The following is a 23,368-nucleotide window of genomic DNA, read 5'->3' as shown; positions in this document are numbered from 1 at the left end:
AATTTACCCCTTAGTTTTAAATAGAATTAACAGTATGCTATTTGACAACTTTGCGTACAGTTAACAGCTGAAAGGAGATTTGTTGATTAATTTTAATCTGACACTTTAGGGTGCTATAAAATGATTTTAAATTTATTTTAGATGCATGATGAAGTCTTTTAAAGTAATATATTGGACTTGTGGCATAGTGGGGGCTCTGTGCTAAAGGATACAACAAAAAATAAGTATATGACTTAGTACTCTGTTACCGGATGGAGGGAACTAAATCGCTTAAATTAATTTAGCGATTTATTGGACTATAATATTATTATAGAATTAATTTTAAATACATGATAGGGTCATTGTTTTATTAAATTTGAACTATGCATGTGTTGGATGTTAATTGTTAGAATATTTCATTCTTCGATGCAATTACATGGATTACTACTGAATTTTAATTGCTAGATTGTTAATATTCCTTCTGCAATTAGTTGGATATTAATTTTGGATTGTAAATTACTAAACTGTTATATATATGATGTAATTTACAAAGATATGGAGGATTGTATGCACCGGTATGGGACGGTGACATACTGGTGACGGTTTAGCTCCAAACACCTAAACCTAACCTAACGAATTTAAGGAATGGATTTATAAATATTGAATCCTAATCTTGGTTAAGTCATATCAACTGCAACTAAGTTGGGTGGCTTCCTGGATTAATGGACGGTGGTTAAGTCACATCAACTGAATAAGTTGAGTGACTAACCAGTTGGTTTGTTGTATGTCAGTTTATTAAATATTTGAACTATATACCCTGGCTTTGGATGGATTTTATATATATGTTTATGGTACCACGAGCTGAGCTTGAGTCTCAGACTCTTTGGTTAGGGTGCGTATATGCGGTGGATGCGTAGCTGGTTATAATAGGTTGAGGTGTACCCTGTTAGGTCTAGGTACTCATGCCCACCTTTGGGTGCGTATTCGCATGTTGCCTTCTATTCAGGTTGAGACCCCTATTATAGACCAGTGAATATTCCTTAGTGTGGATATATTTGTATGTATGGACTAGATAGATATTGTGAGGTGACTACGGTGTATCTGCGTATCGGGTCACTGTATGGATTGCAGTTAGATTAGAACTTGCTCGTGGGTCTAACCCACTCCTTTATTATTCTTTTCAGGTACAGGACGGTCCCAGCCTTAGAGCTTGATCGTACTTGTTGAGGATAATCTCACATTCATCTGATTACGTAGGATTTCTCTCGATGTTTCTAGCATTATCTATTTTCAGTTTCAGTTTCAGTTGAACTTTTGGTTAGGGGTCCACCAGCGGATTCCCAAGTTGTAACCTTGAAGTTTTGGAGGATTGGAGTTTTATTATTCGGTTATGCATGGAGGGTTTTATAATTAATGTTTCTTTCAATTTTTTTCATCTTTATTATTTCATTTTGTCCATCTTTATTATTTCATTTTGTCATCTGTGTTCGCTTTAAAATACTTTAATTGTTTGATATTCTCTCGAGTTTGGGCCTAGGCCTGATCAACCTGTGTCTCAGATCCGAGGGGTATCACAACATCCCATAGATGAAAATGAGTGTTGCCTTGTAGATATGTTAGATGAGGTTGTTGAGGAATCGATTCCAACGATGGTAATGAAACAACCAATTGAGGATAGTCTTTCATCTCTTTTATCCGATGATCCTCTAGCTTCTTGTCTTCTTGAAATGTATGGAAGTTGTGGATTTGATGATGAAAAATCAATGAATGAAGTAAGCAATCTCATGGAATCTATTGCAAGCTTAGATTTTCCATCTTGGAAAACTCCAATAGAACCTCTTCCTCCACTCTCTAGCACTCCACCGGTCTCATCTTTAGTCTCTCCACCAATTCTTGAGCTTAAAACTCTACCTTCCAATCTTAAGTATGCATTCTTAGGACCAAAAGCGACTCTTCCGGTTATCATTTCTTCAAGTCTTGAAAAAGACCAAAAAGATGCTCTCTTAAGTGTGCTTAAAGAAAATAAGGAAGCCATAGGATGGAGTGTGGCGGATCTTAAGGGAATTGACCCTTCAATTTGTATGTATCGCATACTTATAGAAAACGATGCAAAACCCTTTAGGGATGCCCAAAGGAGACTTAATCCAAACATGAAGGAGGTAGTTAAGAAGGAAGTTGTCAAACTCTTAGATGCCAGAATCATTTACCCAATCTCTGACAGCAAATGGGTGAGTCCAACTCAAGTAGTTCCCAAAAAATCGGGGATTACGGTGGTTGAAAATGCAAAGGGTGAGGAAATCTCTAAGCGTACTGCCAATTTATGGCGTGTATGCATTGATTATTGCAAATTGAATGCCGCCACTAGAAAGGATTATTTCCCCTTGCCATTCATTGATAAAATTCTAAAGAGATTGGTCGGGCAACAATATTATTGCCTCCTTGATGGGTATTCGGGGTACAATCAAGTAGCCCTCAACCCACTAGACCAAGTGAAAACCACCTTTACATGTCCATTCGGCACATTTGCTTATAGACGGATGCCTTTTGGTTTGTGCAATGCACCCGCCACATTCCAAAGGTGTATGATGTCAATTTTCTCGGATATGGTGGAAGAGTATCTAGAAGTTTTCATGGATGATTTTTCTATTTTTGGGTCTTCATTTAGTGCATGCCTCAAAAATTTAGATCTAGTGCTTAAGAGATGTCGTGAAACTAACCTTGTCCTTAGCTGGGAAACGAGCCATTTCATGGTTCAAGAGGGTATTGTTTTAGGTCATGTTATCTTAAGGAGAGGAATAGAGGTAGATAAAGCGAAGGTCGAGCTTATTTCTGAATTGCCTCCACCTTTAATGGTGAAAGAGGTTCGCTCCTTTCTAGGTCATGCTGGCTTTTACCGCCGTTTTATCAAAGACTTTAGCAAAATTGCTCGACCCTTGTGTAACCTTCTTGCCAAGGAAACTCCTTTTGTCTTTGACCAAGCATGCCTAGACGTTTTTCATAAATTACATGAATTATTATCATCTGCTCCTATCATGCAACCTCCCAATTGGTCATTGCCATTTGAAATCATATGTGATGCTTCTGATTATGCCATGGGGGCAGTTTTGGGACAAATAGTGGGTAAGCTTCCTTGTGCCACAAGTAAAACTTTCTCGGGAGCTCAATTGAATTACTCCACTACCGAGAAAGAACTACTTGCCTAGTATATGCTCTTGATAAATTTTGTTCCTACCTCTTAGGGTCCAAGGTTGTTGTTTATTCTGACCATGCGGCCTTGAGGCATCTATTGACAAAAAGGGAAACAAAACCTAGGCTAATTAAATGGATTTTGCTTCTTCAGGAATTCGATTTTGAAATCAAGGATAAGAAAGGCACTGAAAATGTGGTTGCCGATCATCTTTCTAGGTTATTGATAGAGCGTTTCCCTAGTCTACCAATTTGTGACTCTTTTCCGGATGAACAACTCTTTCAAATTTCTAATGGAAAAATGTCGTGGTTTGTCAACATTGTGAATTATTTGGCAGTAGGCAAGCTACCAACTTCTTAGTCAAAGAACGAAAAGAATCGTTTCTTTGCCAACATCCGGAATTACTATTGGGAAGACCCTGTCTTATACCGATATTGTACGGATAAAATTGTGAGAAGATACATTCCGGAGAGTGAAATTCCAAGCGTCCTAGTGTTTTGTCACACTCTTGCATGTGGTGGGCATTTTAGCGCAAAGAAGACCGCCTTGAAGGTTCTTCAAAGTGGGCTCTTTTGGCCCACTATTCATAGAGATGCCTATAATTTTTGCAAATCATGTGAGAGATGTCAAAAGATGGGGACAATGTCTAGAAGAGATATGATGCCCTTGACCAATATACTTGTTGTTGAGATCTTTGATATATGGGGCATTGATTCCATGGGTCCATTTCCTATGTCCTATGGTTTTCAATACATTTTTCTTGCCGTTGATTATATTTCCAAGTGGGTGGAAGCATGTGTTACCAAAACAAATGACCACTCCGTGGTCATTCAATTCATTAAATCCAATATCTTTGCTCATTTTGGTATGCCAAGGGCTATAATAAATGATAGAGGAAAACATTTTTGCAATCAATTCTTGAGGCACTTATTTCTTAAGTACTCCGTCACTCATAAGGTAGCCACTCCCTATCATCCTCAAACAAGCAGGCAAGTTGAAGTGTCTAACCGGGAAATTAAGCATATTCTTGAGAAAACGGTTAACACCACCCGGAAGGATTGGTCAAGAAAGCTAAATGATGCTTTGTGGGCTTATCGGACGGCATACAAGACTCACATTGGCATGTCTCCTTATAGACTTGTATATAGAAAACCTTGCCATCTTCCGGTTGAGCTAGAGCATAAAGCCTTATGGGCAGTTAAAAAGCTCAATTTTGACCTTGATAAAGCCGGAGAGAATAGGCTACTTCAATTGAGTGAGTTAGAAGAGTTGAGACACAATACTTATGATAATGCCAAAATCTACAAAGAACGAACCAATGCCTTTCACGATAAGCATATTGTAAAAAAGTTTTTGGAACCTGGTCAAAAAGTTTGGCTTTTTAACTCTAGACTGAAACTCTTTCCTGAGAAAATATGAACCAAATGGGAGGGTCCTTATGAAATCATCTCTGTTGCACCTCATGGGGCGGTTGAAATCAAAAACTTGAAGAAGGGGAACATTTTCAAAGTTAATGGACAAAGGTTGAAACCTTACATCGAGGGTCAAGTCTTTCAAAGACATTTGGAAGCTGCACATCTAGTTGACCCAGTGTATGAACACATAGAAAATTGCATTGACATGGAAACAAAAGCTCCTTTTGAGCTTAATCCAACAAGTTCTTTAAAAAACCATTTGTTGGGAAAAGTTCAAAGCATTCATCACCCCAATAAGGAGGGGATGCATAACAAGATCTTTGATCCGGGCTAAAAGAGCCCAACGTCTTGCTAGAGACGTTAAAGACTAGCAAAAGCATTTGTAGGGTGTCAAAACCCTATTCCTCCCCCATTTCTATCTTAAATTTCGTTTTTTGCAAAGTCTAGATACTTGTTTTTGGTTCTCATATGCATTGAAAGGAACTTTGGTGAGGATTGCATGAGCTTTCATGTCATTATTGAGCATTTTGCATAGTTCGATCGATCTCAAACCTGAGTTCGATCGATCAAACTCCATTCTGTATCCAACACTTAGAAAATTTTTCGACCTGCAGAAACCTGTATCCAAATCGCCTCTCTGTCCCATCGTTCGAACTAATTCTTAGATCGATCAGGAGACCTTCGATTGATCCAACTTCAAAGTTCGATCGATCTCATGATTCAACACTTAGAAAAATTTTGAGACTGCATCAACCTGCATATTTCAGCTCTCTGTCTCATCAATCGAAACATTTCAAGATCAATCTAAACTTCTTCGATCGATCCAACTTCAAAGTTTGATCGATCTCCAAGTTCCAACACTTAGCCAATTTTTTGAACCAAAAACCTACATATTTTTGCTCTCTGTCTGATCGATCGAACTCTTGTTCCGATCGATCTCAATTCTCCATTTCATTATTTGACTTTGTTTCGACTTTTTCAATTTTCATAAATCCGAAAATATTTTTTATTTTATTTTATTCACATTTTTGTTTATTCAAAATAAATAAATAAATAAATTTGTGGAGAGATCATTCAAAGTTCGATCGATCTTTGATTCTAGTTCGATCGATCAAACTTATGAGCAACAGTTTTTAAATAGCAGATAAGATCTCATTCTCCCTCATTTCTAAACCCTAGTTCCTACGCCGCCATAACCTTACCCATTTCCTCCATCTCCGGCGAGATCTCCAAAGTGAACCAGGTGTCACTCTCTCCCTCTTATCGGACCTTCTTCCTCTTCACATTTCATCTCTCCTCTCTTTGACTCAAGGTAAGATCCGAGACCCCATTATTGATTTCACACCTTAATTTGTTAAGAGTATGTTTTAAGTGTTTCATCCGTTCCATTATTCATAATGATTATTGGCCATGGATGAAGTTTTAAGTTTTTCATGTATATATATCCATATTCGTCTTTATGCCATATCCATTGTAATGAGTTACTTTGATTTTTGGGAGTGTGAGCCATTCTAGGTGATTGGAATTGATGATTGTTGTGTTGATGGGCCCACGAACATGTTCGTGTGGGTCCCGTGCTCCCACAGTCACAGATCTGTGACTTCTCATTTTTCACACAACACAGTTCGATCGATCAAACTTGTGTCTCAAATCGATCGAAGTTGTGAGATCGATCTCACTTATTTTTGATCGATCCAACTTTTTGATTGATCTCACTTCTTTTTCTGATCGATCAAATTTCACAGATCTCACACACACACTTTATTCTTCATATCTTGTGTTCATGCTATCTTATATATGCCCAATGTCTATGATATTTCACATTGGGTGCATTTCATACTTATATCACTTAGTATGCTTCACATCCTATCACTTGCATAGATTCATGTCATATATGTTTTGTCTATCTTATTTGACAAACATATTTCTATTGTGCCTTCAATTCGTTATTCTAGCACTAACTCCCATTGCAAGATTTCCTTTTTGTAGACCATGACTAAGAATGATAGTTCTTCTACTTCAGCCATACCTAAGGCTCATGATCAGATATGTCACTTAGAAGAGCACCTTCAGAGTTTAGAGGATATGCTGGTTACCCTTAGAGCTGACATTGCTACCCTTCGTCTGAATATGATGGCTGCCATTAAAGCTGACATTGCTTGACTCCGTATGGAGATCTTGACTGCCATTGATGACTTAGCCAGGGAGATCCGCGAAGTTCTCTCTGCCTGAGACTCCTAGTCTCTTTATCTTTTTATGCTCTCTATCTATGTTATGTGTCTGTTACACTTGTGATACTATTATTTTTGCAGCCGGATCTGTCGGCTTTGACACTGGATGTATTGCACTTTATTGTTGTTTTTTTCTATGATGGATGTCATATGCTTTTATTGATACATCTGTCATTTTAACTCCATCAGGTGCATCACAGTGACTTCAGTGAGAGAGTGCCACCCGATTTTTAGGACCACCCTTACACCTCTCTCATCTCTTTATCAGTTTATCCCATTTACACTTGCATGTCCACTGTGCACTAATTATCCCATTTTGTTATCTGATAAGTTTATCTAAGTGCCAATTTTTAGGACCACAGTTCATTCCAAGTTTGGGGGGGCCATGCCACCCACTTTGGATACTTTAGTCCTAATTATTCTATGCCTTAGTTACACTTGTATACTCTTTCCGTTGTTCTCTTGCACATTAAGGACATTGTGCCATTTAAGTTTGGGGGGAATGGTGATTTGCAGTGTTAGTTTTAAAATTCAAAATTTTAAGCATGACTTGTGTATTTGAGGGATATTTTTATGATTGGTCCATATCTAGCTATGATCTTGATCTTTTGAGGACTATATTACTTAAAATCTAAAAATTGTTTGACTTGAGAGTCGAATACTCCTTGTATGCCTTAGGGATGCCATTTAGGAGTAAATTTTTCGAAAGATTGATATCTTGCTTACACTTATGGTCCACATCATCTTGATTTTGTGATTGCTTTGAGATTCATTCTAGGATTCTACACTAGCACAGGCGCACACTAGCATTCATTTATGGGGTACATGCTTTGTTGATTATTGAATTGGTTATATCCCAAATGCGCTAGTAGTGCATTGAAAGCTTTCATTCTTGATAAAGGTGGATAACAACCCCTTTTTACTAAGTAGCCGTGATTCTACCCTCATCAAGCACTGAACTTCTCGCGCCGAAAGGTGGAAGGCCCAAACTCTAGGTTAATAATTGAATACAAAAAAAAAAAAAAAAAAAAAAAAAAAAAAAAAAAAAAAGCAATAAAAAGTGAGGATTTCTCCCAAAAGGTGAGAAGTGGGAAATGATTAGATGATTGTTGTCTTGATTTGTAACCTAGTTGATTTGAGCTTGTAAGTCCGTAGGGGTGTTTGAACACCTAGTGCCCTAAAGCCGTCTAGTTTAGAAGTTATTGACCTAACGCTCGACCTCATGAATCACTAGAAAGCTTAATAGATCAACACATTGCACCATGCTTCCATCTTTGATCCTATAAATATATATATATATATATATATATATATATATATATATATATATATGAGCGAAAAGAATAAGCGCATCTAGAACAATAAAGTTTTAATAAAAGGTCCACTTTTTGTCTTGATGATCGGTACTAGATTTGTGTGCTAGTTTGAGGGTAAGGATGTGATTAATTCTTTAGTTGGCTTAGATAGCAACACATTTGATGTCGGTCCACTCAAAAGAATTCTAGAGTTGTTTTGATCTGCATGATCATTTTCTTGATGTGTGGAGGACCATACTTGCTTGCTTGATGTTGAGATTTTGAGAGATTGCTTAGAAATGTTTGAAAATTTGCATACTTGAGGTAGTCTTCTCCCAATGCTTGTTTGCAATACTGGTGTCTCTTTTGTGAGAATGAGCTTAATGTTTGTGGGTACCATTTCTGGAAACCCTCACGAGACTTCACTCGTCCACTAGGGGTAACCTAGGGGATTAAAAGGCTTGTTGCATAAGCTAAGTGCAATCGTGTTCCCTACAAAAGTGGTGTTATCCATTTATTGTTTTCTGGTTCATAGTTGTATAGTTGTATACTTTGTAGTTCATTGCTAGGGACTAGCAATATTTAAGTTTGAGGGTGTGATGAGTACTGAAAAGTGCGTATTTAAACCCCTTAAGCTTAGGCATTCTAGTACCTTTATCTATCTTACTTTACCGTTTTAGATTGATTTCGTATTATTTCCATTTTCAGGCACTTATCCCGAAAATAAGCTAACTCAACCAAATAAGAGCTTAATTGAAGTAATTCTGGGATTAAACAAAGAAAGGAGCAAAGTGGAGAAAGAAGAATACAAATGAAGCCAAAGGTGGGAAGCAACAAAGTTCGATCGATCCAACTTCAAGGTTCGATTGATCGAACACTGACCAATCTCAGTACTTCAAGATAGATCCAAGCCTTAACCCAAAGCAAAAAGTCCAAAGTTCGATCGATCCAACACCACGTTTCCATCGACCGAACACTTTTGTCCTTATTCAAATGATTGATCCTATCCACAGCTGTACCACCCACTAACCACTTTTGTCTTTTTCCTAAAAATATCTCCCAAAATATCTCGGATTTGTCTTTTCCCAAAAAGCTCAACTAGTTGGATCGATCCAGCCTCAGTTCGATGGATCTCAGCAAGTTCAATCGATCCAAGTCCAAGGTTCGATCGATCGAACTTCCTCTAGTGCGAAAAATTTAAATTTCCAACTTGTTCAATCCATCCTCTAGCCAATCATTAGAGAATATTCTTTGCACGACCCCAGCTCATTTTGTGTGTCACTTGACCTACCTATAAAAGGAATATGATGCACTTTTTGAGATATATACAATCCTAGGGTTTATTCTCTTTGAGAGCAAGTTTAGAGGAGGAGGAGGCAAGAGACACCATTGGAGACTTTTCATCAACCAAGGAGCAAATCTCTTCCATGGAGTTAGCCCTTGAGGGTTGGAGCAACATCACCATGAGTGGCTAGACATCCTCTTGGGGCTAGAGCTAGCCCCAAGCATGCTTTCTATATCTTAATCTTGTGTATTATTGAGGGATTAGTGTTGTAATACACGTTTTAACACTTATATATATATAGATCTTGTTTATTCAATGATTTATGTGGTTTAATGCTTCCAATTAATCATTTCATTCTATCCATATGTCTATGTATGCTAGAATAGATGTTCATGTGTTTGCCTCTATTTCTTGTGTTATTGATGCATGTCTATGTGTATTAATGCTATAGATTTAGAGATTGTCAAAATATTGTACTTAAAAGAATGCTCTTGTGATTTTCAAGATGGTCCATGCTCATTTCTTGATGGATTATGCCTCTTCCTTAGCTTAATTAGTTTAATTTCATGTCATTAGCCTAATTGTAGTGTAGTGGTAGCATAGTTGTTAGATGAGAGGAAAATCCATGCTAGTTGTTTGATGTTCCATACTTTTGAATGCAAGTAACATATGTCTCTAACCTTGTGGTGTATTTGGCTTATGAGCTTAATGAAAAGATTAATGACTTGCTAGATATGTTGTGCTTTTCACATGCTATTTAGACAATATATACTTAATTGCTAGATATATTGTGCTTTTCACATATTGATTAGACAATGCATGCTTAATTGGTCACCTTTGCTAATTGAATCAACCAAACACACACACACACCAATATTGCAACACACATTACCCTTATTAGTCACTAGTTAGAGGTGTAAAAAAACATTGCTTGGCAGTGACCTCTAAACCCCAAGATTTCTCTCTCTCTTACTTACCCTTTGTTGCATTCAATTATTTAGTTTAATTTAGTTGCTCTCTAGTTTAATCAACCAACCAACCATTTGTTTGATCACTCGACCTACTAACCCTAATTGCGATTCCACAACCAAGTACGACTCCAATCCCTTGGGACGATCCCTACTCACCCTAACTATATTTTTAGTGAAGGTAGTTGTGGCTTTTATAAATGTAAAACTTGACCCTCGCCTTAATGCACTCTCTCTCAAGCTTGATGGTGGTATGGCGACACACGAAGCCATCAGGTTGGTGAGAACATTGTCAGATGTGCGACATGTACTGAAACTGAAGATGAATCTTACTTCAGTAGGTATGCTAGACTCCAAAGGTTACAAGGTTGTAACAGAAGGTGGAGCAATAATGGTCGTGATGGATTCTCTTGTGGTGCTACAGGGCACCAAGGTGAAAATTTTGTATCTTCTTCAAGGGAATACAGTAATAGGTGGAGCTTCTATAGGGTCTTCTATAGTTAACAGAAATCTACGTTCGGCTCTTGGCAAAAGAAGAGTTAAAAAGAGGAGTTACAATCCTAGTTCTCAAAAGGGTTATGAGGGGACTACACAACATGGTGGGAGAATGAAATCCATTTTCAAATGGCAACCAAAATTGCAGTTGTCCTCAAGGGCGGATCCAGGAATTGTTAATGGGGAGGGGGGCAAGTATTGAACATAAATTTAATAACACAATTTCATAAGCAAAATTTTTTTTTTTTATAACATAATCTAGATAAATATTTGAAATCAAATATTACAAAATATTTATCTAAGTTGTGTTCATCGAGTTTTTAAAGACTCGAATTCATCGATAATAGATTCCAAGTTAATTTTCCAAACAAGGTCCCGTTCAAGGTTGATGGTCATGCAATCAGCAAGAAATTCATCTCCCATCGTGTTACGCATCGCTGTTTTAATACGTTTCATGCCTGAAAATGCTCTTTCCATAATTGCTGTAGAAACGGGAAGAGTCAACACAAGACAGATCAATCTGTCAACCAAAAGGTAGCACTTGGATTTCCTTCTCACAACTAGTTTCCCACATAAATCTATAAGAGAAGAAGTATTTTGAAACTCGAGATCACTAGGTACATCAAGTTGATAATGCATTAGCTGAATCTTCAATACTTTAAGATCTTGATGAGTGAAGTCCCAATGATAGAATTTCTCAGCAAGATTGTAAATATTCTCCACGTTAAAAGATTTAAAAGAATCACTAGGATCCAAAGCTGAGTCAAGAGTAAGAAGTTCCACTACTTCATTGTTGAATCTATGGTCTAACTCCATCAGCTGTAAATCTATTATAGAGTTGAAAATGTCAAAATGATAATGGTGCTCAACTATGATATTATTTTGTTGCTGATAATGACGACTAGTACCCTCTACATAACAAGAAGTCAAATCAGGTATATCAATGTTATGTTGAATGCAAAATGACACCACATTTGCAAGGAAAATATCCTAATCATCTTGTCTAAATTTTTGAAGCAGAGTTTTGGTTGTTGAGACTAATTTCAAAGTATTTAAAATGTCTTGAGATTTGTGTTTCAAGGCCTAACAAAGTGCATCAATGAATCCCATAATGCTATCCATTAGGTGCAAGATAACTATAAATTTAAAACTTCTCATTGCATTGTAAACACTTAAAGCTTGCCCACGTATTTGTTGATTTTGCCCACCCTTTCTAAGACTTTCAACAACTGTGCAGGATGCAGTATACATATCAATCAAGTTCCTAACAGAATCATAATGTGAACTCCAACAAGTAGCTCCAGCTCGATGCAAGGTGCCAAACTGATTAGCCCCTTTACCAGATTAACGTTCACCTGTGCTCAACATACGTGCAATCTCATCCCTTTGAGAAGATTTTAATTCACCAACACGCTTGGGAGAGGAAGTAACAAGATTGACAATACAAGTCAAGTGAGAGAATAATTGCCAAATCTTTCGCTCATCTTTTGCTGCTGCAACTAGTGCTAGTTGTAATCGATGAGCAAAACAATGGACATAATAAGCAAATGGACAATCTTTAAGAAATAATACTTGTAGACCATTCCATTCGCCATGCATATTACTCGCACCATCGTACCCTTAACCTCTCAAATTTTGAATTGAAAGATCGAACCGAGCAAGCATACCAGATATTGCGTCCTTAAGCGTCACTGCTGATGTGTTTTTAACTCCCACAATGTCAAAAAAGCATTCCATTAGCACACCATCATGCTTAACATATCTTAATACAAGAGCCATTTACTCCATTTTAGACTCATCCTGTGCTTCATCAACAAGAATACAATATTTGCCTCCCGCAAATTCATCACAAATCATTTTTCTCACTCTATTTGCAAGAATATGAAGAATCTCTTTTTAAATCGATGGAGCAATGTATTAGGCGTTTTGTGGAGTATTGTCTAAGATAACACTTGAGATTTCATCATTTCCTTTTGTTTTATACTTCAACGCTTCAATAAAACTCCCTCTATTTAATGAACTTGAACTTTCATCATAGCCTCTAAAACCAATTCCTTGCAATGCTAGGAAGATAATGGTTTCAATAGTTGCCTTAGGCCGCATTCGATTCTTCAAAACATCTTCTCTTGACTAGGCATTCAACACTTTATCAATATGTTGTGCCGATTTATTTAAATTTTCATAAAGCATGGTAGATTTTCTATGTGGTGAAGATTGAAGTCCCATGTGTTTCAAGAATACACAATTATCTCCATCACCAACTTTCTTCCAATTCTTATATCCATCATCAATAAGTGAAGAACGGCACCGCATTATATTTCTTTCTTCAAAAAGAAAGCATGGAAAACAATATGCTTTATCTTTTGAAGAAGAATATTCTAGCCAAGGAAATTGTTGGAACCATTCATACTTAAATCACCGATTCTGCCTTCTCTCCCAAGAGTTAGGATAATTGGAAAGTTTAGGTTGATAAGGCTCCAAATTGATATAAGTTCGTCTAACCTCATCCTTTTGATTCACCGGGTATTCATGTATTTGAATACGTAACCCGGGATCTCTTTCAATATAAGTGGAATAGAGTTGCTGGGGTTCAACAACTTAAGGTAGGGCGAGAGGTTGTGAATTAAGATCATTGTCAATGTTAGATGCACTAGGTATATCCTTTTTCGATTGATAATCGTCGCTCATTTGGCCTTTCTTTTGATAGAATGAGAGAATAGACATACTTTTTACTTTCTTGTTTGGCGGTTGATGTTGAGCCATTATTATTTTTAACCTAATAAAATTAAAGAATGAGTTAAATTAAAAATACCTAAATCAAATTTAACAACCATGAGGAGTGAATAATGAATTGCAATAATAAATACAGGTAATAAATTAGAAATATCAACAATGAAGTGACCCAAATTCTATTCTCTACTAATCAATGGCAAAAGTTACATATATGCACCAAATACAAAAATTATAAGCTGGTCGTTTATATGCTTTCATACATTTATCTCTACACAAATATAATTATATATATATACACATATGAAAATGTATAAAGTTGAATCTAAAGTAGTAAAGCTCACCTTTGTGGTGCCTGAAATTTGAGCAAGCTGAAACTTCGCCGAGACTCGGCTTTTCTTAATTCCTCTGGACTATCCGCGTGATTTTTTCAAGAGAAGGGTTAGGACAGAACAGAATATGTATATCACTATATGTCTATTTCAGTAATTCAATATACTTCTACCTATATATACATGTGATAAAGTCATAAACAACTCAAATCAATTATTTTATTCAACAAAATTGTCAAATACACAAAATATTAAATATATAAAAGGTCTATAACTAAAGACCAAATTGAGTCAACTATTAGACTATCAGTCTATCACAGTACCAAAACCACAGTTCATAACCATTAACCTCTGCGGCTCTGCCTATATATATATTATATAGAGAATCTTAAATCAAAGACTTTATTCAACAAATTGTCAAAATAAAGACAAAAGAACAGAAAATTCAACAGTATCAACGAACCCATCTGCTGTTTCAATAAATAAATTCCAAAGAGCAATAAATATTAAAAATCCAAATGAGATTTAATCAAAGACATGCAATTGCAAAACAACCCTATTGGCTTTCTCAAAAGGGGGTTTAAGTCTCAAAAGAGACATGTGTCATGTGTGTGAGAGTATCAATTAGGAAAAAAAAAAAATACCTGCAATGGAGTGTCTTCTGAGACGAAAGTCACGAAACGCCAAACTTTACAAGATGAGTGAATCTTAGGCGACGAAGAATGGGAAATTGGGGATCGAAAGATTAAAGAGTTAGAAAATTTTAGAGGAACTAGGGTTAGACTTTAGAGAGAGAGAAAGAATGAACTCTCTGATTTGTGCGAAGATTAAGAATTTAGGAGTTTTCTTGCTTTGATTGGTTTAGGGCTTGTTTGGCTTAGGCCTATTTGGTTGGGCCTTTGTTTTAAAATTGTGGCTTAGATATTGGACTTTTTTGGATGAGTTAAAAGGGGGGCTAATACTACTATTAAATTTTTTTTAAAAAAAAACATTGGCTGAACATACCTATACTAAAAAATATATATATATATTTTTTTTTGGGTAGGGGGTGGGGGGGTCAAGCCCACCTAAGCCCCCCTCTATGTCCGCCACTGGTAGTCCTTACAGGGAGGCAGACCCATGAGGACAGGTGTGATATTGACTTGCAATAATTTTGGTGGCAATGAGATAATCTATTCGGGTGCCATTAAGATGTGTAGGAGGCAAGTAGTTGGTCACAACAGAGATGCGAGGAAAAGTCAAGGACGTCCTATTCTCCACAAAGGTGAGAAGATGACTTTTCATTACCAGGCGGTGGTTTGTGGGCGGTTGGAGAAGGTTGCTGAAAGAGATGTCAAACTTAGAGTTTCTGATGATGGTTTTGGTAAGCACTTAGAGTTTGACAGAAATATTAGAGGTATGCTTGTGGCTGCGCAAGACATGCATTGGTTGAAGAATGAGAGCCCGAGGGTTAAGTTTGAGGATGCATGACTCAAACTTAACTAAAATTCTTAATTAATTTTGTTTTGTGGAGAAGACAGTTTGTTTTGCAGAGATACAGTGGCTCATTTAAATTTTTGCCAAGGTGGAGATTTGTTGAACATGTGGCTCAATCTGAGGCTTGCATCACCCATGACATCATCTTTTTGGCCTCCAAGTATATGTGTTCATCAAGTTTTATTCTTGGCCTCCAAGAATGTGTGTCCAGCAAGTCGTTTGAGTGGTCACCAAGTAGCCTCATTTTGGTGTCCCATTTTGGCTATAAATAGCCTTGCCCTCAATGGTGTTGAAGTATCCCAAATCAATTGAGTGAGTTTGTAATATCAGTTAGTGGGTGAGAGAGTTTAGGTGTAATTGGATTTTGGGTGTGAGCCACTTTGTCTTATATCTCTTTATTTCTATATTGAAATATTGTTCTGTCTTCTTCCCGTGGATGTAGGCATAGCCGAACCACGTAAATCCTTGTCTCGTTTTGTGTATGCCTATTTAATTTCTTGTCATTAATTTTCTCTTTTGTTCTCATAAACTCCTATTCGATCCTTTTTTCATAACATTGATTAAAATATCAACTTAGGGTTTTATCTATGGTATATCTTAGTTTCAATGATGATACTCAAGATATGTATTTGAACCTGCATCATTACGCTAACACGCATACACACACACACATATATATTGTAATGACCCGGTCATTTTCTTTCCTTTTCTTTTCTCAAATTTTTACGGATATTTTTTTTCTGTTATTTTTTCTTTTCTGTGTTTGGTTTTTCATCACTTGATGTCATTTTGAGTACTCTGGAATGATTTCCGAGACTCTTTTTCTTGAATTGACAACTTCTTTTGAGGATCGTGTCATTTCCACATTTTTATTTTTTCTGGACACTATTCACTTTTCGTCTTTTTCTTGTTTATCATTTTTCCTTGCACAACCTCACTTTTTGTGTTCGGATTTGATTCCGGTTTTGCATGCATCCATGATATTTGAATTTCATGCCATGTGTATTTTTACTTTTTTAGAAAAGCATGTTAAGTGTTTACTTTTCTTGTAAAGGGTATGGATGCATACTTTATTATAATTATTCTTAACTTGTGGGGTTTTAGTGTAATTAAATAAAGTAATTATTTTTCGTCTTACGGACTATTTTGTAATTTAATTTAGAAGATATTTTGGAAAAGGACCTTTTACAATTTTTGAAAAATGTGACAAGTGTCACATTCTCTTGGTGCCACTTGTTGGCATTGGGGTTGAGTGACTTGGATCCATCATCTTGTGACATTTGGAGGGTGGAGATTCATCTACTTGTTGGCCTAGGATTGATGCACTTGTTTGCTTAGATGGTTCACAAATGTAGGCTTAAGATTAAGCCTATGAAGGAAGCTTAGATTTGTGACAAGTGTAGGTTCACAATTAAGTCTTGCAATTATTTTTGGACTACTTTGGGATTATGGTTTTAAAGGAGGGTTTTTGTGCAATTGACCAAAGATATATGTGTTAACCATGGTGTAGGATCACATAGTGAGTGGAGGATTTTTATTTCCTCCACTCACATTTTTTTCACAATATGTCATTACCTTCCTCACCATAAACCTTAGCCTCTATGGATGAAGTTTAGAGCCTTAACGATTTGACCTTGATTTTTGAGAGCCTTCCATTGATTTCCAAGTTTAACCTTGGGAATACTTTTTGTTCCCCTCATCCTCCTCTTCATAACCCTTGAAGGGTTTGCCATTTTGTGTTGATTTGCCTTGGATTCAAGAGGAACAATCCTCTTGTGAGGTAGGGGCTGTTATAATTTATTACCTAAGGGTATTTCTTGCTTTTGTAGTGATATATAAGTTGTATGCATGTCTTTTGCTAAATTGAGAAATTAATGATGTATCATAACTTGCATATAATTTACTTTAGTCTTGGTATATGACATGGCCATAGCTTAATCTTTGATATATATTAAATTGGAATGATTTAAATGAATTTTCAAATCTAGAGATTTAAAAAATTTAATTTGATTTAAATTCTAGTAAATTGAGTTTTGCTCGTATTCCATTTTTGACTTGATATATGGTATGACCATCACTTAGTGCTTGACAATTTGAACAACTTTTGAAATTTAGAGATTTAATTGTTTTAAATTAATTAAATTCCATTTGATGATATCTTGCTCATTTCGCACTTTTGACTTGATAGATGTAATGAGCATGCTATGTTGTTTAACATATATTAATTAGAGGTTATTTGAATTTGATTTGAAATCTGGAGAATTTAATTATTATTTTGTTTAATTAAAATCTATCTAATGGCTCCATGGATCTATTTGTGTTTTAGAAGTTGTTTTTATATTCAAATCATGGACTTGGACTTATTGTGTATTCACTTGGTTGTGTTTTGAGCATTGGATAACATTATTGTTATAATTATATTCATGAGAACTTATTTTCTTTTTGGAATATATTGTTGCCTTGTGTAATGAATTGCACACTTTGTAATTCACATTATGTATGCTATTTTAGAATTGAAACTCTAAGGCATGGATTGTATGGTTTCAACCTACTTGTGCATGGAATGTGTTTTCGTGCATTATATAAATTATGTATAAATTGTGAACTTATTTGGTTTATTTTGGAGTCTTGGGACATTGTTGTTACAAGTGACATAGCTAGAGTTTGGCTCTAGTGCGGGAGGTATGAGTTCTCCCTAATTGAGATAGTGTGCACTAGGGTGGTCTTCCCAGTGAGTTAATGCCCGAAACAACCATTGAGGTCTCGGCAAAATTCCGAGCTTGATGTCCAAGTTTTTCACTATTTGATTTCGCATTCAATTCTAAGTTGACAATCATGTTTAATTATGACTTGTGGTTTTGGTTATTGGCGATTTTGATGTTGTTAAGTACATCTGAGCTTTATGATTTTAATGAATCATGGTAAATTTTGATGTTGTTTAGTACATTTATGCTAAATTGTTATATTAAGTTGTTTTCACATTTTAGATTTCAAGTTGATAACTTTAAGAATCTATATCTTATTGCTTTGTATAGCATGCCCTTATGTTGTTTGGGATTGCATGCATGATGTGATTACGCTAGAAATGTTCTAAGGTAACTTAAGATGCTCCCTGAATCTAACCTTTGACATAGACGTTAGGTGGCATGACACTTTTGAATTATTGCAAGCCAATGTAAAAATCTCTAAAAAAATTGAGTCATGCATGCTCATTCTCTATGAGTAAACTTGTTTACTCACTTCGAAGTTACTGGGGGGCTGTTTTAGGTACGAAGACTTGGTTCGTGATGTTCATCATTGCTTGGATGATTATAGACTTGAAGGTTTTTAATTCTTGTAAAGGTTGGCTTGGAATGCCACTTATAGCGATTTCATAAATGTAATGTGTATATGAGTACACTCTTTACAATGTATTTGACATGTATGAGATGAGGCCGAAGGCCAATGACATGTAGTTTGTATCCTATGTAATTTTTGACTTCATGGAATATTATGAAAATATTGAAAAATATTGAGTTATTGCTTCACCATGTTTGCATTGGGTGTGAGAGCAGGCTCCAAAAAAGGGATAGAGCCAGCTCTGTAACCCTTAGAACCGGCTCCCAAAGGATGGAGCCGGCTCTTAGAGCCATAGAGCCGGCTCAATCCAATAAATGAGCAAGCTCAATTTTTTTTAGAGCCTGCTCTTGCCCATAAATTGCATTACTGTGTGATTTTGTGCGTGGTTTTGACTGTGCAGTGTATTAGGACTTCGTTTAAATTATTTTAAATACTATATGGAACTATTTTAAACCAAAACTTAGTCTTTAGGAACATTAATCTAAACTGGGATTAATTGAGGGAGAAATACAAAGTCTAAGGGAAACTTAGTCTAGTGTACACTGTTGTATCCACTGGAACTTAACAAGTTGTATGGATGATTTAATTAGGTAAAATTGTATTTTCCACAGTGTTAAGTATGGTGAATTAATTAGAAATCAACTATACTTGGGTTGGGTTTAATTGATACTCAAATTTCTATTAACTGTATCAATTCGTGGATTATATTGGGGGATTTGCTAGGTTTATATACCGGAGCTTGGCAAGGTTGTTGTGTATGATTTAAATATACATATAAATCATATTTCTATAGTATTTGAAGTATTGTGAATTAACTGAGTTTCCCTATGCTTAATTTGGGTTTATTTGATACTTAAATTGTACTAAATTGTATCAATTCAGGGATTATGTTGGAGAATGTTAATGTGTGCAAATTATGTAACAATTTATATTATTGGAGTTGGATTTTAGGCTCTGTATTGAATGTCTAATATTTATGTATATAGATTAACTTATCTTGTGCATATTGTAGAATGTGGTTGATGACTATTTAATATTGTTTTGTCAACTATGTTAACTGGAGGATTGTATGTTCCGGTATGGGATGGTGACATACTAGGTATGGATTAGTTCAAACAGTAAAATCCTACCTAATTTGGAATGAGTTGGATTAATCATAAATAGTTTAAGTCCTACTTATTTGGATGTATATGAACAGGTATGGGACGGTGTCATATTAGGGATGGCTTAGTTCAAAACACTAAGACCTACCTATATTGGGAATGGATTAGTTCAAAACACTAAGTCCTACCTAATTTGAATTAAGGTATGGATTAACCATAAAGGTTAAGTCCATCACCTACTTGTGTCATGTCAATCAAATAAATTGAATGACCTATTATGGTTTCAGGATGGATTTGTTATACATATATCAGACCACTATACAGATGGATGAGTACGGACTTTATATATTTATTATATGTGCCATGGTACGAGCTTTAGTCTCAGGATCATGGTTAGGGCGCGTATATCGCCTAGGATGGATAACTGGACATAGGTGTTGTTCCCTGGTAGGTCTAGGTACTCATGCCTACATTCGGGTGCGTATTCACATGTTGCTTTCTATTCAGGCTGAGACAGACCTATTGGACTAGCGAGCATCCTATAGTGTGTACTATATATACATATATGGACTACTCTAGATATTGTTGAGTCTTTCTAGGATGTATCTACGTATTGGATTACTGTTTGGATCATAGTAGATCAGGACTTGTATGTGGGCCTGACCCACTCCTTTATTTTTCAGGTTCTCGGCAGTTCCAGAATTAGAGGTTGATCGTGCAGAGCAGATACAGACTTCCATTCCACCGACTACGTAGGACCACTCTCAATGTTTAGCTTTATGTTTTATTTCCAGTTCGAGACTTTTTATTAGGGGTCCTCTAGAAGGATTCCCGAGTTGTATAGATTGGTGGTTTGGATTATCGGATTTAAAATATTTATAATTCAAGGTTTATTAATTTAGTTTCTTCCAGCTATTTAATTTTATTTCTTATTTCACTTTGTATTCCGTGTTTGATTTAAAATACCTTAATTGTTTGATATCCCTCGAGTTTGGGCCTGAGCCTGATCAACCCGTGTCTCAAATCCGAGAGGTATCACATTGTGGTCGTGATTTTTGGCCTCCTAACCGGTTAGGAAGGTGTGGTAACCGATTAGATATTCTAGGGTTTGCTCCTTTTGACCTTTTTGCTCTTTTTCTTCCGTTAGCCGTATCTTCTTTATCCGGACTCCAAATTAAGTGAACATTTTTTTGAACTTGATTAATTTTTTGTTGTCTTTCCAATGGTGTACTCAGTGACACCCACTTTTATGTTAAAAATGACCATTTTGCCCCTACGCTCATTTTTGTCCGTTTTTGAAGCGTCACTTCTGTAATTGTTTTCTTTTGAGTTCTGTGACCTCATTGAGGGTCACATTAATATCCTAGAGACGCATTGTATCTCTAGAGACCATTGTTTCATCTTTTGCTTCCGCATTCTGGATCCGTATCGGGTCATCACAGGACACACTGGGTTGAAAATCCAGAAAAAAAAACATGGGTCATGGCATATATATTATATGCTGATAGACTTTGTTATAACTAATCATTTTATGGTTGCAGGAATACATTATGTACATGGGTGACCGCCCCAAGGGTCATCTCTTTGCATCATTCCAACATGCGAGCATACTACAAGAAGTTGTTGGCAGGTCACTACATATACTTGAGTATATGTGTTTGTAGCATATAGCATATACCATATATAAACATGTCAAAAGGCAGTAAACAATATGATCTTAACTTGTGCTCCATAATGCGGTAATCATAAAATTGAACATGCTTAATGCAATTTCTTGTCACATTTGCATTGAATCCTACTGGCACAAATTATTAAACATGAAGTAGAAAAACAAGAAAGCAAAGTTCTTTCTTACATGCAGTACAAGGTACACGGCAAAACATACTATGGTTGTCAATACTTTTCTTCTTTTTTTCTCTTTTAATTTCAAGTTTCATGAACAGCTGAATTTAACTTTGGCATGTAAAATTAATTGTCTAACACATGGCCGAGTATATGCATAATAATCGCATAAATCCAAGAAGAATTTTTTTTTTTTTTTGAAGTTAAAGAAGATACAAACTCATTATCCACATGCCCCTAGTGCAACTTGAACCCTCAACCTCCCCAACAGCAGAGGAGAGGTTATACCATTGGACTATAACTAACATATATATTTACAATGGGATGCAATATTCAATAGTAGGGCATCAGAATCTTTTCTGTATAGCTACAAGAGGAGCTTTAAAGGGTTTGTAGCAACACTGACAGAGGAAAAGAAGGAGAAAATTGCAAGTGGGTGATTAATTTATAATTTCATTTAATTACTTAATCTATCCAATGATTTGTTTCTCGTCCTCCCCAACCTCTCTTAACTCTGCTTTAATTTTTTTTTGCAGGCAAGGAAGGAGTAGTGTCTGTGTTTCCTAATGAAAACATGGAACTCCACACAACAAAGTCATGGCACTTCATGGGCTTCCCTCAAAGAGTTTCAAGAATGGTCGACGTTGAAAGTGATATCATTGTCGGAGTGTTTGACAGTGGGATTTGGCCTGAATCTCAGAGTTTCAACGACACAGGATTTGGTCCGCCTCCAAGCAAATAGAAGGGCTCTTGCCAATCCTCAACAAATTTCACTTGCAACAAGTACTACTATACCCATAAATAAATTACATGAATGCATATATTAATTGCTTGTGCTAGCTGCCACTAAAATTTTGACTACATTGAGTAAACTTATAAGAGCTAAATACTACAATGCCAGAGGATCAATACTTGAAAAAGAAGTTGAATCACCAAGAGATACAAATGGTCATGGGACGCACTGTGCATCTACCGCAGCAGGGCGCTTAGTGAGTGGCGCAAGCTTATTAGGCTTGGGCAAGGGTACAACGCGCTCGGGGAGGGGTTCCCTCGGCTCGTATTGCTGCATACAAGATATGTTGGGCTACAACTGGTTGTTCAGGCGCCGATACCCTTGCAGCATTTGATGATGCAATTGCAGTGTTGGAAGATTAATCTAGTTTTGTTTAGATTCATTTAAGAAGACCAAGTAATACTTGGAAAGATGCAAAGAATCTCATAATAATTACTAGTACATGAAACATTTTGGTATATATGAAAAGTGTGGTTCATTGCATATATTAAATTCATGTATTAGAAGTATGCATTGAGTAGTGTAATAGATGAGTCATGTAAGTATATTTTAACACAAAAATAATTGAGTAATATAAGATAAAGAATTCATAGAAATGAGTGATTCTGAATTGTGTGTGTACTAATTCAGTTGAATATACGTGAGTGTATCCCATTTGTGCTCATTTGCCCACCAACTCCAACATTTTTTACTCCAGAACTATATAAATTTTAGCTCTGCAATTTTAATGGAAACCTCATCGGAAGTGGCTGAAAAATCTCGATCTGGATGATGGCGAGTCAGTGACTGGATTATTACAGGAGATTAGATAGAGGGTGTGAAAGGAAGAGAGTTGTCCGTACATAAGGGAGATGAATGTGGATGATGGATCTCTGACTATAATCAAGAGAACATTGAA

At 36.2% G+C, this 23,368-nt stretch overlaps 1 protein-coding gene and 1 pseudogene across 1 annotated transcript; one reads left to right on the top strand and one right to left on the bottom strand.

Annotated features, from left to right (window-relative positions):
* Nucleotides 1-11,164: 11,164 nt before the first annotated feature.
* On the bottom strand, nt 11,165-12,634 carry LOC132269892 (uncharacterized). Its single transcript, XM_059771119.1, has 3 exons — nt 12,523-12,634; nt 12,211-12,411; nt 11,165-11,766 (listed from the first exon to the last, which is right to left on the bottom strand). Exons 1-3 carry the CDS (start codon nt 12,632-12,634, stop codon nt 11,165-11,167), a joined length of 915 nt encoding a protein of 304 aa, XP_059627102.1.
* Nucleotides 12,635-15,036: 2,402 nt separating this feature from the next.
* Nucleotides 15,037-22,832, top strand: LOC132269891 (cucumisin-like; annotated as a pseudogene).
* The last annotated feature ends 536 nt before the right edge of the window (nt 22,833-23,368 follow it).

Source organism: Cornus florida, unplaced genomic scaffold (genome assembly GCF_030987335.1).
Source record: "Cornus florida cultivar Cherokee Brave unplaced genomic scaffold, ASM3098733v1 CherokeeBrave_3.0.0_Hap2_Chr08, whole genome shotgun sequence".
In the NCBI taxonomy this organism is placed as follows: Eukaryota; Viridiplantae; Streptophyta; class Magnoliopsida; order Cornales; family Cornaceae; genus Cornus; species Cornus florida.
Note: the sequence above shows the minus strand (reverse complement) of the source record. Positions and strands in the feature narration are given on the sequence as shown.

What these genes read in the sequence shown, in the direction of transcription:
- LOC132269892 (XM_059771119.1), bottom strand. Translation starts at nt 12,634, where the DNA reads ATGGCTCTTGTATTAAGATATGTTAAGCATGATGGTGTGCTAATGGAA. An exon ending in GCTTAAGGACGCAATATCTG is followed by an intron (nt 12,412 to 12,522) that starts GTATGCTTGCTC and finishes TATTTCTTAAAG; the next exon opens with ATTGTCCATTTGCTTATTAT. An exon ending in TGCACGTATGTTGAGCACAG is followed by an intron (nt 11,767 to 12,210) that starts GTGAACGTTAAT and finishes CTTGTTATGTAG; the next exon opens with AGGGTACTAGTCGTCATTAT.